Raw genomic sequence first — 18,222 nt, forward strand, 5'->3', positions numbered from 1 at the left:
ACCCGCTTAACACCCGAAGTGCAGATCTAGGTGGCCTGCTTTGTTTCTCTTTCTCTTCGTCCCATCTTTTCTTTTCGTCTGTTTATTTCCATTTCTGTCCGTCTCTCTGTTCATTTGTTTTTTTTTTCTCTCTCTCTCTTAATGCCTGCCTTCCTTAAACCCTTTGTTCTCTCTCTGTTTATAGCTTCCTTTTTTTTTTCAATCTGTCTACACATTTCCTTCTTTCTTCGATTCTCTTTCCATTTTCTTTTCCTCTTTCTTCGGCGTACTGATTCCCTCGCCTATCAAAGTTATGGTATCCCCCACTAGACGAATCGATGCACGTTTTCTGCGAGTAAACCAGAAGACAAACACACTCAACCTCAATGTAACAAACATGAACATAACGAAATATTGATCGATTGATTGATATGTGCGGTTCAACGTCCCTAAACCACCATTTGATTATGAGAGACACCGTTGTGGAGGGCTCCGTAAATTTCGACCACCTGGGGTTCTTTAACATGCACCCAAACCTGAGCCCACGGGCCTACAGCATTTTCGCCTCCATCGAAAAGTAACGAAATATCGGTTATAACAAAGTACTACATGAAGAATAGTCTTGCAATTGACAGTGTTAGGAATAACCTTTATAACAAAGTTCCAAATATAAAAACTTATTTTCTCGTAGAAAGTAACTCTATTATAACAATCAGGCATGCGAGAAGAAGAAAAAAAGTTCGTGCTGGCATACGAAAGCGACAGATAGAAGAGGTCGCCACACAGTACAACGAAAAGCTTAGCTCCACTTTAAGGGGAGACACGGGTATGGGAGGCCAAAAATTTTCTGAAAAACCAGTTTTTTGAAGTATTTTTTTTCATAATCATTAAGGTTACTAATAAATGAATAATTATTAATTTAAAAAATTGCAGAAACAAGTTTACCCTTAGTTCTTTTTTCTCATACTCTGTGTTACCTCGCTCATGATCTACGAGCACTGACCTGCGCGCCGTCGTAGAGTGGCATGCCCCAGGGATCCGTCACCGACGGTGGATCGGCACCGCTGGGTCCCCCCGAGGCCCCCAGGTTGAGACCCAGCAGGTCGTCCAGGCCCGTTGCCGCCCCAACCTGGTGATGGGACGAAGACGGTCCGGCCCCCGACGAAGACGCTCCGCCATTGGGCATGGCCGCGGTCCTGCGAACGCGGCGGTCACGCGCAGTGGACGAGTGAGCGAAAAGCGCCCTCAGTCTCCAAAAACGTAGAAGATTAATTGAAAGAAAAAAAGTTTATGTGCTTACAGTTCCGGGTGCCTAAGCACATACTGCATGTGCATTTCGAGAGAGAAGCTGTGGATTCAATGAACAAAAAATGCAAATTTCAAAAGGCAAACAAGCGGCCCAACTTTGGCAAAATATAAAAATGGTCAGCGTAGATAGGTTTAACGTTCAGTTTCTCCACTCTAAAGCAAATGGGAGCACTTCGTGCACCTTCTGCAGGCAACCAATAAGAGTCGCCTGGCTCACCTGTGTTTCATTACTCGAAAACTGGGCCTGCTCCCCTTTCCCATCAACAGTGCTATGTCGCGCCGACAGCCACAAACTGTTAATGGCCAGAAAGTACTGTGCACGGGGCGATAATGCGAGCAAAGCGCGTAACAATCAATGTTGTATGCCAGAAGAACATGCCAGATATACCTTCCTTCCCTTATTCTTTTCGCTCTCTTCTTTCTTTGTTTCAATTTTTTTTTTCTTCTTTTCTGTCTTGGCTAGCATATTGTGAGGGCTTCCGAATCTTGGAAGTTGGCGCTGACGCGTCTCCAGTCTCCTTTCCAGACTTCCTCCAAGCATGTACTCAAATGCTGTGTCACGCCTTACCAACACATCCAAACAGCCACTTCCGTGGCAGAATGCACAAGCACAACCATCTCTGAACGTAGAAATAAAAATACAGTTTAACCCTTTTTATAAGACGCATGCAATGGGCAGCAATTCTTGTCTCTTATACGAGACAATTCTTGGAAGCAGGGTACCTCGTATGCACTCTCTCGTCAACTGTAGCCATATTGCTTGCTGTCTCTTATACTTATTTGTTTTTTATATGAGTGTCTCTTAGAGTTTGAGGGTACACGGCGCATGGTCTGTTTCTTTTTACCAGCTTATGAAAACACTCTTACACATTCCTATCATAGATTCGAACCAACCAACTGAAATGCATTTTAATACATAACATTTTGTACAGGTTCAACGTCCCAAAACCACGATATAATTACGAGAGATGCCGTAGCGGGAAGACTCCAGATATTTCGACCACCTGGGGTTTTCAACGTGCACCCAAATCTGAGCAGGCGGACCTTGAGCATTGCGCATCCATTGAAATGTGGCAGTCACGGCTGTGACTCGTTCCACAACCTCCAGGTGAGCTGTCGAGCACCCATACTGCTGGACCACCACGATGGGTCATGCTCATGAAGTAGATGACTCTAACCAGCTAGCTGCAATGAGTTTAGCACTACAGTAAAGAGCAAAAAAGCTGCCGCCGACATCTCTGGCCTAAAACTTGCGGATGCTGTGATACCGTGTCAACTCCCCCCTTCTCCCCCCTCTTCCCCCCAAGCCAAACTTAAAAAAATCCAACCAGGCCAAAACACAAACAACTGTACAGTGCTCGAGTGATCGCTGCACCCACGTAACAGCAGCTACCAAACATTATTGGGGAATCCCTGAAAAATATCATCTGGTGCCGCTTAAACTGACAAATGGTGAACAAACAGACAAATGTACAGACAGACAGACAGACAGACAGACCAAAACTTTTGCGTCAAAGATTCCCAAGAAAGGCTGTCTTTAAAAAAATACATGTAAAAATTACCTTCGCAGCAACCACACCCCTCATTTTGAGGAGGCTGGTATCAGCTCTGCAGTGAGAATTAAGTTGTTTTTGCCCCGCCGAGGGGAGGGGTGCCAATTTCATGCCTCTAGGAAGCAAATCCACAAACTCTCTCCTAGATTCAGTGGTCGCCTACGAGGAGGTACTGCCGTCCTTGAAACCACACCCAGCAGAAGGCTGAAGAGGGGCATCACTTGGAGACGTGTGCCAGTGGATTTTAAAAGGCTGATGTGGGGGGTTTCCTCTAAGACAGTGGAAGAAATTTTGAAGGCCATTGATATCTCGAATAAATCTGACAGAACACAGAGGACAACACCATCGGGCGCAGAGAAAAGGTCGAGGATGCTACGAGCGAGCAAAGCAGAAGAGGACATGAGATGACCAATCTTGTAACCACGTAAAAATGAAGTTTTCCTTATTTGCTTCTCCTAGAACAACTGAGGGCTGCAGTTTAATACACTCAAACCTCATTATAACAATGTTGCATCTTACATGAAAACATGTTCATTATATCCGAAAATTCATTATAAAGGTAACTTAAGGCGGCGGTCTCACTCCGGCGACACGAACACATCGTTTTTGTCACTTTTCCAACTGACGTGGCGGCTGTTTTTCTTGTCTTATATAGTTGGTTTATGTGTCATTGAAAAGCTTAATTTTTGTACATTTTAAACATATCTATTAAAAATAAGTAAGCTTTTAGCATTTGGGTAGGGAGAGCCAAGAATAAGCGCTAGTTACATGATTTGGTCTGACTGTGTGTCAGCAGTGACCATTTTCTGAAAAATCTGCTGCAGTTACAGCACTGTTCTTTGCGCAGAACATTTAAGACATATTTATCTATTTCCTCAACGTAGCAAATTATTCTAGCACTTTTACTGTATTGCTGATTAGCTTTTGAAAAGAGACAAATTTAGTAAATGTCGAGGCGTACTTTTCGGCACCTATTCGCTAGAGAAAATTCATTTTCTGGGTGTACATAGAAGATGGCATTTTCCGTTTGAGTGCTCAATTTTATTTATGTACGCCCGCTCACTTTTTAATTATATTGATCTAAATTGGGCAATATTCTCATTAGATAGACCTACCGTGGCCCATTTTTGCGGAGAACTACTGAAGTTCGTTTGCTGAATTTGCACGTAGATAAACTAGAGCCCCTGATCTATTTCCTCAACGTAGCGTTTTTCAATAAAATAAGCAGAAATGCGAAACAAAACTCGCGAATTGTCTTAATTTATCGTGCCGTAAACATCAACAAAGTCGTTGTTATCTTGAAATAGCAATGAAATCTAAGCATGCATAGCCTAAACTATAACAGTTACGGTCTCCTGGTATACTTATGCACACGAATCACACACAAGAACTGCAGCAATATTGCGAAATTCACATTATTCCTATCACTACAACGAAAATCTTCCCCTAGCGCCACCTAAACAGAAATAAGGAAAGCGCTGAATTTGAAGGTTCCCTGTCTCCCCGAATGCGACGTGCGAAAACATTTTGCCTCAGGAGGAAACGTCTTTTCTAACTTCAAACCATGCACCGTCATCTGTAAGCCTTCCTCCCCTCAGAGTCTCATAAGGCTGCGCGGTACCGCGGGAGAGCGTGAAAACAGGTCGGCAGTATCCTCCGAGAGGGTGGGGTGAGCGTCTTCACGGTAAAAGAAAGGCCGAATTCTTGGAAAGTCCCTCTTTTATGTGTGCACGTCTTTGTCGCCCTCCTCACCCCCCACGGACTATAGCGAAAAGCGAGGGCTGTGCGACGGCAGTCAGAAGAAAGCAGAAAAACGAACGACAAACGAGCGATACGAGCGAACTGAGCAGACGTGCGTGGGTAAGGTATTTGTGAATATCTTTTTTTTTTTACCGTGAAATATACGGAGCTTCAGACGTGCTGCGCTTGTTCGTATGAACCCATCACAACAAACAGCACAAACACGAAACGAGGCACACCTACAGGAATGAGATGAAGTCTGTTTTGTACTTTCTGCGTGTTTATTTCATTTATTTACTCTGGGGAAAACTACGGTGCGGCAGGAGTTGAGGACGCGTGTTCGCTTTCCGCCTTTATATACGACAAGCGCACATTTCCATAGCACCGAAATGCGCGAACACCAATGTTCTGAAGTACCCCATGACGGTGTTCCTCATAATCACTGCAAACTCGCTCTAAGGGGACGCGGGCGCTTTCAAACTCTTCTCTCGGAGTCAGCTGTGAATATCCGTCATCGGTTTCAATAAACCACAAAACCGAGCAATATTTATTTCGTTGCTCACTGCATAAACTGGCTAAAATCATGCTACTGCCTGAAAATCTTGCAGATTTTTCAGCCAGTAACAACGAAGCGAAGTGGCATGAAATTTGCTGAATGCACGGCGTGGTGTAAGAAAGTACTTTGGTGCGGGGACAGCAATGAGGCACCAGGGCTCTTGTTTTTTTCTGCTTTGAAGCACCCGCGACAAGTGAGGTCCTTCAGGGAGGCAGAAAGGCGGATAACTTTTGACTATGCTCCCACTGAGCAGGTCTGGTGGGGGAGCGGCAGTGGTGAAGCCCATCTATATTTCCTATGCACTGAGGGTTTATGCCACCCAATCTAAGGATTGCAACGTCGAGTAGGGAACTTGTTGGTTTTCTTCGGTGCCAGTGTACAACACCATGCGACAAGGCACCCTGCCGACGCTTTCGCCTGAAGGAGAGAGAGGGAGAGAAAGGCAAAAGAAAGGCTTATATGATACCCTACACGGGGAGGGGGAAGGGGAGAAAAAGAATAGAGAAAAATGTCAAGGGCATGCGGCACCTGCTGACAATTGACCATTTGCGGGAAAACTACTGCGCATGAGCAGTAACGGCACAGGTAGCGCCCTCTACAGGCGTTTTGTTTTTGGTTGGAAAACATCAGCCTGGCCAGCCGCCAGTCATACATTCGTTAGCCGTGGTTGAGCGGCCTTGCTTTCGTAGTTAAAGCTAATATGCCAACACAATGCGTGAATTATCATACCGAGATACAAGCGTGAAGAGCTGGGCTTGTTAGTTCATGTTAAGGTGCGAATAAAACCTAAGAAAACTACCGGTGACTGTGCATTCGGTTGTGCCTTCATCGTCCTCCTTTTGAGTTATCGCTGGTTTTTGTCGGAGCGAAACTGAGAAATTAGCGCGAACGTTGACAGGCTCTCGTCAGCGAGGCTACGTGCTGAAAAGAGATGCTTGGATAACGGCATGTGAAATGTTGGCGGAGGAGGAGCCTTTATTGAAAGAGAGGAGTGTGACGCACGCGGCTCGTCCTGGGTATACCGAACCAGCGCCTGCTCTGGCCCGGAACTAACACTCTCTGATCTCTTTAGTGTACCACGGCAGCACACGAGTCGCGCTCATATCCGCGTTACCGCTCAATACTTCTGTTAATACGCGAAGATGTACTTCCATGTATCTGCGCGAACCATTTTTCTTAGAAGCACGAGTAATTTGATAATCACAATAGTGGCAGCGGCATCGGTAGCCCTTTTATGCACAGTAGGATAAATTCATGTTACGTTATGAAATAGAATGTAGCGTATTAGGAAGGTGCATATTCATTATTACATCGTCAACAAACACTTTGACGATTTTAGCTAGAGACACTTGTATTAGAGTGTACTAGACACGCCTATAGTATGCTCTACTTGTATATATATGAAAACTCCCTTCCAGTAACACAATCACAGTGCGTTCTAACGATGTGACCTGTATATAGTAACGGCGAACACTGCCGTTTTCACGCAAACACCGCACCTCACAGACGGTGCACAAGCCGTCCTCGCCGAACCTATAGTTAATCGACAGACATTTCAAGGTTCAACTTCAAGTATATAACATAATGTTCTTCTTGGAGAAGCAGGCGTAATAAGCCTGGCGAACCGTCGAGGAAGCGGAGTGCAGGTATCACCTCACTTGGTTATTGCTCAGGCTGAAACGCGAGAAATTCTTGTTTTACACCGTGTATACAAACGTCAACAGAACGTTTTTTCTCCTTTACCATCTTGTTTCAATAATGGGCCTGCGTTTTTGGTCCTAAAGCAATAAAACAAGCACATTTAAACCGCTAAACACTGCATTGAGCAAGTCAGTTGACTAAGATATTTTCCAACCAAAAGCACGAGTAAAGCTTTCCTGTTTGCACGACAGGGGGCGCTCACTTTTCCCGAAATGGTCAATTCGTCATTAGGAAGTATGCTGTGCGGAGAACTGTCAATGCGTCAAGATAGCAGCTCCTTGACTCGTTAGCGTGAGTCATAAGGCTGACGAGTAGAAATAGCCGATCTTGGACTTACGCCTAGTAGCTCGAAAAGAACAGAAACGTTTCTGAAAGGAATAAATTTATAAGAAAGTGTGGTGACATCGGTGTGCATAAAACACGTTTACATGAGTGCGAAACATGCGCTTCGCATTCATGTAAGCAATGGAAGGCGCATTGCAGTAATGCGTAGGAAATGGGCAGTTTTGCGAGTGCCGGTCGATTCACGGGCCGGAAATCACGATGAGGGGAATTGTGGCCCCCCGTTGTGCGAACTTCGTGCGTCCCTCTTTCGCTATAAGGAATTTATTAATATTAGCTCAAGAAAACAAAAACACTCGAGAAAGAAGTGGGACGAAGCATAAATGTCGGGAGCTGAGATATTCCTGCCTCCTGCCACTCCTTTCTCAAGTCATTGTTATTTTGCTCGCGCTAATATGTACCTATTTATATAGTGGTTGATGACGCAGAAAATTGTGCGAATTTCTGTTTCCCATGCTCGAGGCACGACTAAGCTAATGAGTTATTTTTTTAGTTCTTTTATATAAACCAACTCCCCCAGCTACAAGTCGCTGTAATCCGATACTCGCTCGCTGTAATCCGACACCACATGGTAGCTGCGGCGTACAGAAGACGAGAGGTCCTGCAAACGGCGTCGCATCACCTTTCTGAAACGCGCTTGCAAAGTCGATGGGCTACTCTGGCATTCGCGTAAAATTGATTACAGCCTGACAGCTCGAGGCAACTGCCAGTCAGTCGGCTGCCAGCTGGGGCGATTAACTTCATTCAACAGGAGGCCGGCACGCCGTCTCCGCGGTTGTCGGGAGTGGGATTCAGTTCGTCTTTCCTCGATAAGAAAGCACGTTTGCGTATAGCCGGGCGTCGACAGTTTGCCGTAAGCCGGCACGACAACTGGCGCATCACGACCATGTAAACGGGAGTAATGCGCTAGAAAGACGTATCCCACAAATGCGCCAGGCACGTCTGGATTTCGAGGGGTAAGTCGACCCAGAGTACTTTTCACGACAAAGGAACGCCGACCACTCGTCGTGTTGGTCTTGTGCGCACTTCTCGCACACTACAAGACATCTGCGAGGACAGAAAGCAAGAGCTTCTCAGGACTAAAGTCCGCTAAGTTTTTCTCTTTACCTAAGTAACGACAACTGCCTCCTCTCCCGACCCTCTCTCACACACAGCCGGTGGCTGCCGCCATGTGCTTCCTAACTAGGAAGACTTCCAAAGCCACGTACGTATAAGTAAATTAGCCACGCGCCTATCAGTGAACAATCTGCGAACGCGACGCGCCTTTCTCCTCCAGCTAGTCCCCCGTCAATAGTGAGCGAGGAACGCGTTTTACCAGGTACCAAAAAGGGGTGCCCAAGGCGACTCCACTAACACCTGAATGGTCTAGATGGCCTCGCACGAGGGCAGGAGATGTGGAATAACAGCCACTATGCTAGCCTGAAGGTGCGAGGCAGCATGACGAGGGGGGAGGCGGACTGAGTGAGGATAAGTACGGACACAAAAATGCGTGCTCAGCACGGAAGGCGACAGTGCTGTAGTAGCGTGAGACACTAGAGATATAACGCATTTCTGCCGCATCCTTTGGTGTCCACTGCTCGCGTAGAGGGCTTCTTTAGAGTTTGCTTAGCGTGCGCTGCGAGTGCGTGTGGGAGTACCTGTAGCGCAAGTGCCTTGCCGGGCTTCACATGAGTCATGACAAATCATAAGGATTGAGCTTTACGGAAGAGGAAGAGAGCCGCCATCGCGACATGTCGAGCACGGGCAGCAGCTGCATTTTCACGCCATTCAAGGTAAGACCATTTCGATTACTGTGGTTTCTTTTGATAATAAAAGCGCGCAGCTACAGCAGCAAAAAGAAAAAAAAACATTATAGAAGCCTGTTCTTGATACGGTGGCGAGCTCGTTTTGTACCCCAGACGCAATGTGGGCTCCGTAAAGCAAGGAAGGAAGCAGAAGGCAAATTGTCACGTTGTGGGCGACATTCTTTCTATGATCAGCTTTACGTTGCCAGCTACACTGCTATACTTTACTCTATTTTATGTTGGCATGTTAGTTTTGGCGGCTATATATGTACAAAGACAAATTCGTTAGAACTTCTGTTTTACGGCTTCAGGTGAACAAAACTGTCCAATGCTATATCCCGTACTTTGTCGCTGCAGCGCCTTTAGGTGCGTGTAACGGACGCTGGACACGCAGTCACTCCTAGATAATGCGCGCCCGTGAGAAGAAAGTGCTAAGATCTGCGGACGTGTGGTGTCTATAAAAAACCTTGTTTCTTTGTGTATCTGAAATGTCGCTGCCGTGTATCGAAAGGCTAAGGGTAGGTGCTTCTTAGCGCTGTGACGAGAGGTCTGGGCGAATCAGGACCTACAGCACGCTGTGTGTACGTCACAACGCTCCTGCTTGCGTGTTTATCTGCTTGGGCGCCTTTTATTTGTCGTGAACTTGGGCTCCGTCTATCTTTCTGACCTGCACTTGTCCGATCGAACAGCATATTTGCAGGCGGAACATTGAGCAGTGGTGGCAAAGCCCGGCATTTTTGTCTGATGCTGCTTTTTTCGCAAGCACGCGGCGTGCTTGAGAGCTGAGCACTGTAACTGAGAAAGTGTTCTATAAAAGCTAGACTGTGCTCAAAGTAAAAAAAAAAAAAGATGCGAGATGCACCCAATCAAATGATTCTGTACACACGAGCGCTTATCCCACAGCGCACGGACACGCGCGCACACAGCGTGTCACATGCCCTATCCGCCCAACCATCCTCTCGAAACGCTATGACACACTTGTCAATCCGTAATGGTTCATATTTTATCCCGGCCACCCTTTTCTACCGTAAATATGCTTTTTTGGAAACAAAACTATTTAATTTATATATTGATATATTGATTGATTGATCGATTGATTGATTGATTGATTGATTGATTGATTGATTGATTGGGTTCAAGGAAGGCAGCACAAACACCTGTATCATCTGTCTTGCCTTTTATCGACATTCAAGCAACCCATAGTAGACGACTGTCGGGAAAAATTCTTTTCAGTAATTATCCCGACTGAGAAAAGGACTCGCCCTTTTATTTTGAGTTTTGCATCGGTCCCTCACCACACCAGCTTATTATTCATGCCAGCTTTGGAAGTGTAGTTGCTACGATCCCTGTGCATCTGGTGCTAGCTCACTAACCACATGATGTACTTTCCTGTAAAATTTTCAGGAAAGCGAATTCGCCGGAGAGCAACAGAGAGCAACGCCAAAGCGCCGCCTGTACGCCATGCTTGGACGACAGTGGTTTTGCCAGAGAGGATGACGCAACGTCTGAATACTGGGACAATTTCGGCATCGTCGAGGAGTCGCTGCCGGGCCTGAGTCTGGAGACAAGCGTCACAACTCAGCCAGAGGAGCCGATCATCACCGGAAGACGAGTTGTGTCGCTGGCCCATTTCGTGAACGCTGTTCGTAGTCTCGACGACCACAGCTGTCCTAAGCTGACTGGACGTTTTGCACTCGCGAAAGAACGGAGAGTGGGGCTCTGGTCGGAGCTCACTTTTACCTGCAGTGAATGTCAGGAAATCAGAAAGTTGACGACTGACCCCGTCACAGAACCAACGTCCCTCACTGACAAAGCAAACGTAGGAGTCAATGATGCTGCTGTTTAGGCATTCATGAGTATCGGATCGGGCCACTCGCAGTTCGAGGAAGCAATGGCAGTCATGGAAATTCCTGCTATGAGCAAAGGGGCTTTTCTACGCCGGGAGGAGTCCCTGGGAAAGGTAAATAAGCTGATAAATATTTATTTTCTCTTTCTGAAGACGATGGAGGATGTACAGCGCTTTAGTAAAATTCACGTGAAGTGACAGTGGCACGTGCATGGCAAGCATTTTGAACGGGAGTACGGCATGATGAGAATTTCTCTGCAACATTTCGTCGTATACAATGAAACGATTGATCGTGAGATGTCAGGATTACAAGTGAGCCAGTAATCGTCCTGTCTAGGAGCTCACTCACGCATTGACGCAATTACAAAGTGCGGCATTGCTATTGTGAAAACAATTTCGACGTTGTAATCTGCTGTAATTTTTGTTTTGTTGGAGTGCTGGAAAACCGTCCTTTTTGACCAAATGATAAAAGCCGGAAAAGAAGAAAAAAAACTCGCGGAAGAAGCTGAGGCTTTCTGTGAGGATGGCATAACCCCCTATATTGCAGTGATTGTCGAAGGTGGGTGGTCACACCACAGTCATGGACACCGGTATTCCGCCAACTCTGGTGTCGCTGTGATTATAGGAGAACGCACGAAGAAGCTCCTCTACCTAGGAGTACGAAACAAGCTGTGCAGTACCTGTGAGCACTATTCTAGGACGGGAAAGGGCAATAAAGACCATGGGTGCTACAAGAATTGGAACCAAAGCTCAGGGGCAATGGAGTCGGATATTATCGTTGAAGGCTTCCAGAGAAGCGTGGAAATGCATGGTGTGGAATACCGGATATTCATAGGGGACGGGGATTCGTCCATTTTACATCAGATACTCACGAAAGTGGAGTACGGGCGCTTTGTAAAAAAAGAGGGAATGTGCAAACCATGTTGTGAAATGTTACACCACTTGGCTCTATGGCATAGCCAAAGAAACAAAGGGCAGTTCAGCTTTCCTAAGTGGCCCTAGGATTAGGCGGTTAAATAATGGTGCACGGAAGGCCATCATCATCATCAGCCTGACTACGTCCACTGCAGGACAAAGGCCTCTCCCATGTTCCGCCAGTTAACCCGGTCCTGTGCTTGCTGCTTCCAATTTATACCCGCAAACTTCTTAATCTCATCTGCCCACCTAAGCTTCTGTCTCCCCCTAACCCGCTTCCCTTCTCTGGGAATCCAGTCAGTTACCCTTAATGACCAGCGGTTATCCTGTCTACGCGCTACATGCCCTGCCCATGTCCATTTCTTCTTCTTGATTTCAGCTATGATATCCTTAACCCCCGTTTGTTCCCTAATCCACTCTGCTCTCTTCTTGTCTCTTAAGGTTACACCTACCATTTTTCTTTCCATTGCTCGCTGCGTCGTCCTCAATTTAAGCTGAACCCTCTTTGTAAGTCTCCAGGTTTCTGCTCCGTAGCTAAGTACCGGCAAGATACAGCTGTTATATACCTTCCTCTTGAGGGATAGTGGCAATCTACCTGTCATAATTTGAGAGTGCTTGCCGAATGTGCTCCACCCCATTCTTATTCTTCTAGTTACTTCAATCTCGTGGTTCGGCTCTGCGGTTATTACCTGCCCTAAGTAGACATAGTCTTTTACAACTTCAAGTGCACTATTAATTATCTCGAAGCGCTGCTATTTGCCGAGGTTGTTGTACATTACTTTCGTTTTCTGCAGATTAATTTTAAGACCCACTTTTCTGCTCTCCTTCTCTAACTCCGTAATCATGAGTTGCAATTCGTCCCCCGAGTTACTCAGCAATGCAATGTCATCGGCGAAGCGCAGGTTACTAAGGTATTCTCCATTGACTCTTATCCCTAACTGTTCCCATTCTAGGCTTCTGAAAACCTCCTGTAAGCACGCGGTAAACAGCATTGGGGAAATTGTGTCTCCCTGCCTTACACCCTTCTTGATTGGTATTCTGTTGCTTTCTCTATGAAGCACTATGGTAGCAGTTGATCCCCTGTAGATTTCTTCCAGAATGTTTATATATACTTCATCTACGCCCTGATTCCGCAGTGTTTGCATGACGGCTGATATTTCTACTGAATCAAACGCCTTCTCGTAATCTATGAAAGCTATGTATAGTGGTTGGTTATACTCTGAGCATTTCTCTATTACCTGATTGATAGTATGAATGTGGTCAATTGTTGAGTAGCCTGTTCGAAATCCTGCTTGTTCCTTTGATTGATTGAATTCTAATGTTTTCTTTACTCTGTTAGCAATTACCTTTGTAAATGGCTTGTATACTACAGAGAGCAAGCTGATCGGCCTGTAATTCTTCAAGTCCTTGTCATCTCCTTTGTTATGTATTAAGGTGATGTTAGCGTTCTTCCAAGACTCTGGTACTCTTCCCGCCTGGAGACACCTCGTAAACAGGGTGGCTAGTTTTTCTAACACAATCTGTCCTCCATCTTTCAGCAGATCTGATGTTACCTGATCCTCACCAGCAGCTTTGCCCCTTTGCATGCTCTCCAAAGCTTTTCTGACTTCTTCTATCATTACTGGTGGGGTGTAATCTGGGTTACTGCTAGTTCTTATAGTATTAAGGTCGTGGTTGTCTCGGCCACTGTACAGATCCCTGTAAAACTCCTCCGCTATCTTAACTATCCTATCCATATTGGTAGTTATTTTGCCTTCTTTGTCCCTTAGTGCATACATCCGACTTTTGCCTATCCCAAGTTTCCTCTTCAATGCTTTGACACTTCCTTCGTTTTTTAGAGCGTGTTCAATTCTCTCCATGTTATACCTTCTTACATCGCATACTTTACGTCTATTAATCAACTTCGAAAGCTCTGCCAGTTCTATTTTGTCTGTTGTACTTGACACTTTCATGATTTGACGCTTCTTAATTAGGTTCTTCGTTTCCTGTGAAAGCTTGCCAGTGTCCTGTCTAACTACCCTGCCTCCAACTTCCACTGCACACTCCATAATGATACTCGTCAGATTATCATTCATTGTATCTACGCTAAGGTTGGTTTCCTCACTGAGAGCCGAGTACCTGTTCTGCAGTGACACTCTGAATTCCTGTACTTTCCCTCTCAGTGCTAGCTGATTGATTGGCTTCTTGCGTATCAAGTTCTGTCGTTCCTTCTTCAAGTCTAGGCGAATTCGAGACCGTACCATTCTATGGTCACTGCATCGTACCTTGCCAATCACTTCGACATCCTGCACGATTCCAGGGTGTGCACTCATTATAAAGTCTATTTCGTTCTTATTTTCGCCATTAGGGCTCCTCCATGTCCACTTGCGGTTTTCTCGTTTTCGGTAGAAGGTATTCAAAATCCGTAAATTATTGTGTTCTGCGAATTCTACTAGTAGCTCTCCTCTGGCGTTTCTAGTACCGATGCCATAATCTCCTACTGCCTGGTCTCCAGCCTGCTTCTTCCCTACCTTTGCATTAAAACCTACCTTTGCACGGAAGGCCATAAAGCACTACGCAAACATTCTTAGAGATGTACAGGGTACTGCACAAAAGCAGCGTGCCCAGAAAGCCGACCTTACGCGCCAGCTTGCGGGTGACCTAATAAATGGCCCAAACATGTTTTTGGTTGCCACGACAGGTGCAAAACTACTTCTGTGATGGCACCAAAGGTGACAACATTTATGATGGCATGCCTAAGGTGCTACAAATGAAAATAGTTTCCGCTGCCAATATAATTGCCGAAAAAGCTGACCGTCTTGAGACAGATGATACAAGTAATCTTGCCGAGGCAGTCATGGCACTGGTAGCCAAACTATCTGGTGGTAAACAGATCAACAGATGTCAAAAGGGCTCTTATGAACACCGCTGTTATGGAGCTGGGCTCAGCTTTCAGCTGGGGCCACAGTGGCACTGCACCACATCCAAGGCTGTAACCTGCAAGAGCCCCGCAGCCGTCTTGAAGCGCTACGCAAGCAAGAAGACGGCTCAGAAAGCAAACAAAGAGTCTCTCAGAAGAAAACTGTTTGAAGAAAATGGCCACCAGCAGCATAAGCGCAAGGAGTCTACGGTGAACGACTCAATGATTCATTATGGACCGAATTGCCAGCAGCCAGACATGCCACCAGAGCAATATGCCGAGAAAGAACGGGCTGTTTTAGCAAGCCTGCAGGTGAATGAGAAACAGAAGATGGAAATTGAGAAGGCTGCTCGAGGACAGACTGATAATCCTACATGGCATTTTGAAAGAAACATGCGCCTAACGGCGTCGAATTTCTATGCAGTATGCCGAAGGAGGGAGTGGACACCATGTGACACGCTCGTGAAGACCCTGTCTATAAGAAAAATTTCACCAGTGCCACTCTTGAGCATGGAAGACAACAGGAACGTGTTGCACTCCGGTTATACGAGCAAGAAATGGAAACTGCTGTGCAACCTTGCGGATTATTTGTTTACCCAGAGTACGTATTCTTGGCGGCGTCGCCAGACGGATTAATTGCGAGCGACGGTATCGTGGAGGTGAAGTGCCCATTCACTGCGAAGGACATGGAGCCATCCGAGGCAGCTAGAAAGTACAATAAAAGGAGCCAAGTACACGAACCACCCAAATTGAGCTGCTCTCATAACTATTTCTACCAATGCAAGGCCAGCTGCATATCACTAAAAGAAGTTTCTGCCACTTCGTCGTCTACACGTCGAAGGGCATCCACGTACAGCGGATCGAAAGAGATAATGACTTTTGGAAATTCAGAATGCTTCCACAACTAATCAGATTTTACAGAGACTGCATGTTACCTGAAATTGTAGATCGCCGTACTACGCGCAGCATGCCCATACGCAGACCACAGTGGAATGTGAAAGCAATTGAGTCACACCAGCAGTCTAAACGAGCTTCGATGAAGAACAAGGAGGCAAAGCAGAGTGGCGACTCGGACATTTTCCACAGCCTTGAGTCGTAGGACTGCTGGGCGCGTGCACTGTCAAGAAATTCACCAATTGTGACGATGCTACCTAATGGTGATTTTGAGCGCACTTTCGTGTTGGGGCAACGCCAAGTGCGTCTGTAGTTTCGGCCATCTGCAGTTGTAGCTATTTACATATTTCCACGCAAGTTGCCAGTGCTCGAGCGTTACGCATACCACTTTGTGCATTGCAGGTGCCGCGAACCAAGCAAAATGCCGAAAGCCCCGTTACGACAAGCGAAGCCAGCCGCAGTGCACGTGCCAGCCCTGCACGCGCGCGAGCTGCTACCGGGGGGGGGGCTAGCGAGCGTGACGGAGGAAGAAGGCGAGGTTAGAGGCCAGTGGCGAGTGACATCAGCAGACTCCGCGTTCGCTCTCTTTCGTCCTTGTTCGCTCTATTGGTTACGCCGACGACGCCAACAGGTGCCGCCGCTCAACGCAGCAGTATGTGCGTAAGAGCTTCGCTCTAAAGAACTGCACATTAGGAGAACGACCTTGTATATATCGAATGGCAGATGCAGGCTCAGATTTGACGATAGCAAAGACTCTTTCTCGAACAACCTATGAGGTAGCAATTCACTTCTTTGTGTCGGGTGTGTCATCAGCCATTCACGTGCGTTCTGCAGCAGCAATGACCGAGAGACATGACCACAGAAGCGCCAATGAACTTTTGTAAAAAGTTCGTGTGTGATATAGGATAACGGAAAATAATAATAAAACATACACCTTCATTCTCTGCTGTCACAAGTTCGCATCCGAAAGTCGTGATTATATGTACTTTTGCTTTGTGCGATTTCACATTTCTCTGAATGTATGCGTTGTAGTTCTGCGGGCTTTTTTGTGTGTGTGATGTTCAGGTGTCTTCGTGGCTGTAACCAAGTGCTGCCGACGCTCGTTTCGTACTAAATAAATTGTCACAACAACGTGTATTGACTCAATCTTGCTTACTGCATGACAGCCCTTCATTGCATAGCATATACACAACACTAAGACTCGTTGCTTGAAGATATGTTAGCCGACATAGTTATTTGAAATGACCAATCATGCATCCAAAAGCCTTATCCAGTGCGACAAGACCTTTTCTTCAACTCCTTTGCAACTATTGTATTTGTGTACTCATGTTTTTGCCTTGCATGCGCTTTACGAACTCGAAATGGGTACGACATAGAAGTAATACAAGCAGCGGCTGTGTAGAAAGATGCATGGGAGATGCACTGTACCATAAGTCTTCCCCTCCCTTGTTGCACTCCTGGGAGGTTTGTGTGAATCCGCCCCAGTTTTTATCATGAGATGTTTATAGAGCTTGAGGTAACGGCCTCGAATCTACGAGCTTGCAGTCAATAACTGATTTGAGCGAAACGATCACTCTTCATGTTATTGCCACGACCTTTACAGGAAAAAAAAAATGATGTTGAAATAGCGTATGCGAATAGAGAAGTCGTTCCTGGGACAAGGGAATAACGCACCTGGACCATTCAGGCCACGCATGTGCGAGTCTCGCTCATATGACACACAAGAGGTAATTGCTTCATTTTCGTCATAAAAATAGTTTGTCGACTAGTCCGATGGTTTGCGTACGGCAACGTGATAAATAAACGCTGCATCAACCAAAACATGAATTCATACTAGCCTGCTGAAGTTTCAATTCTAATGAAATAAATTACGCTACGTATAGTGGGGAAAACTAATGATTATGCAGTCGGCACGTGTTGGGCCCCGTGAGTCACAGCGGCCGCACTTCTTAGCACACGATTTGCCTAACTACCCGTTTTTTTGTTTTTTTTTTTGAAAATTTGGAAGCTTAGGTCATACTGGGAAGGAAGTATACATAGTCAAGCCTTCTCCTGTCCCACCGAACCGCATCATGCTCAAGCAACCCCAATTATTTGTAGAACGAACTGTTCCGTTGAACCTCGCATGAATACTCATAGTCCAAGTTTTGATCTCCATTGTATACATTGTTGTGACCTCCGCGATAGAGTTTTTCACTCAACCCCACATTCCGGCACTGTATGGAACGTAGAGCAGCTGGCCAAGCAGGCTACGCAGCCTACATGAGGGATCTCTTGAAAAGCAGCGACCGCAGGGGTCAGGGGCTAGTGAGCATGGAGAGAGATGGAGGTGTGGTTGAAGGGGAGAAAAAAAAAGCCCCTGCTCAGTGCCTCATTTCTTCGAACCGTGTCAGCGCGATTTGCACCCCCTCGTCATGCAGTGTGGCGCGCCGGCACACGTGTGGCAGTTCACCTCCGAAATGTTGGCCTTCCAGTCCTGACTTGGTGGCGCCGTCTGGTATTTTTTCCAGAACTACTCGCAATATGGCGACAGTAGAACCGCCACCTTAAAACACTATTGCTATTCCAAAACTATTCTTCATTAACTTTGTTGTAACCCACAATTTCTTATATCAGTCAGTGTTCGTTATATCGAGGTTTCAGCATGTTTGCCCGCACTCAAAACTCTATAACAATGAATCTGGATATAACGAAACATCGGCTAT

General features: G+C 46.1%; 1 protein-coding gene across 11 annotated transcripts in view; it reads right to left on the minus strand.

The window, feature by feature from the left end:
• Positions 1-18,222, minus strand: part of lqf (epsin homolog lqf) — a 49,143-nt gene that overhangs the window by 9,803 nt on the left and 21,118 nt on the right. For all 11 annotated transcript variants that reach the window (XM_037431047.2, XM_037431051.2, XM_037431043.2 and 8 more), the window contains one exon: positions 983-1,175. In XM_037431047.2, the coding sequence (XP_037286944.2) occupies positions 983-1,175 (193 nt within the window). The remainder of the gene's footprint in view (positions 1-982; positions 1,176-18,222) is intronic.

The sequence above is a fragment of the Rhipicephalus microplus genome, chromosome 7, assembly GCF_043290135.1.
Source record: "Rhipicephalus microplus isolate Deutch F79 chromosome 7, USDA_Rmic, whole genome shotgun sequence".
NCBI classification, from domain to species: Eukaryota; Metazoa; Arthropoda; class Arachnida; order Ixodida; family Ixodidae; genus Rhipicephalus; species Rhipicephalus microplus.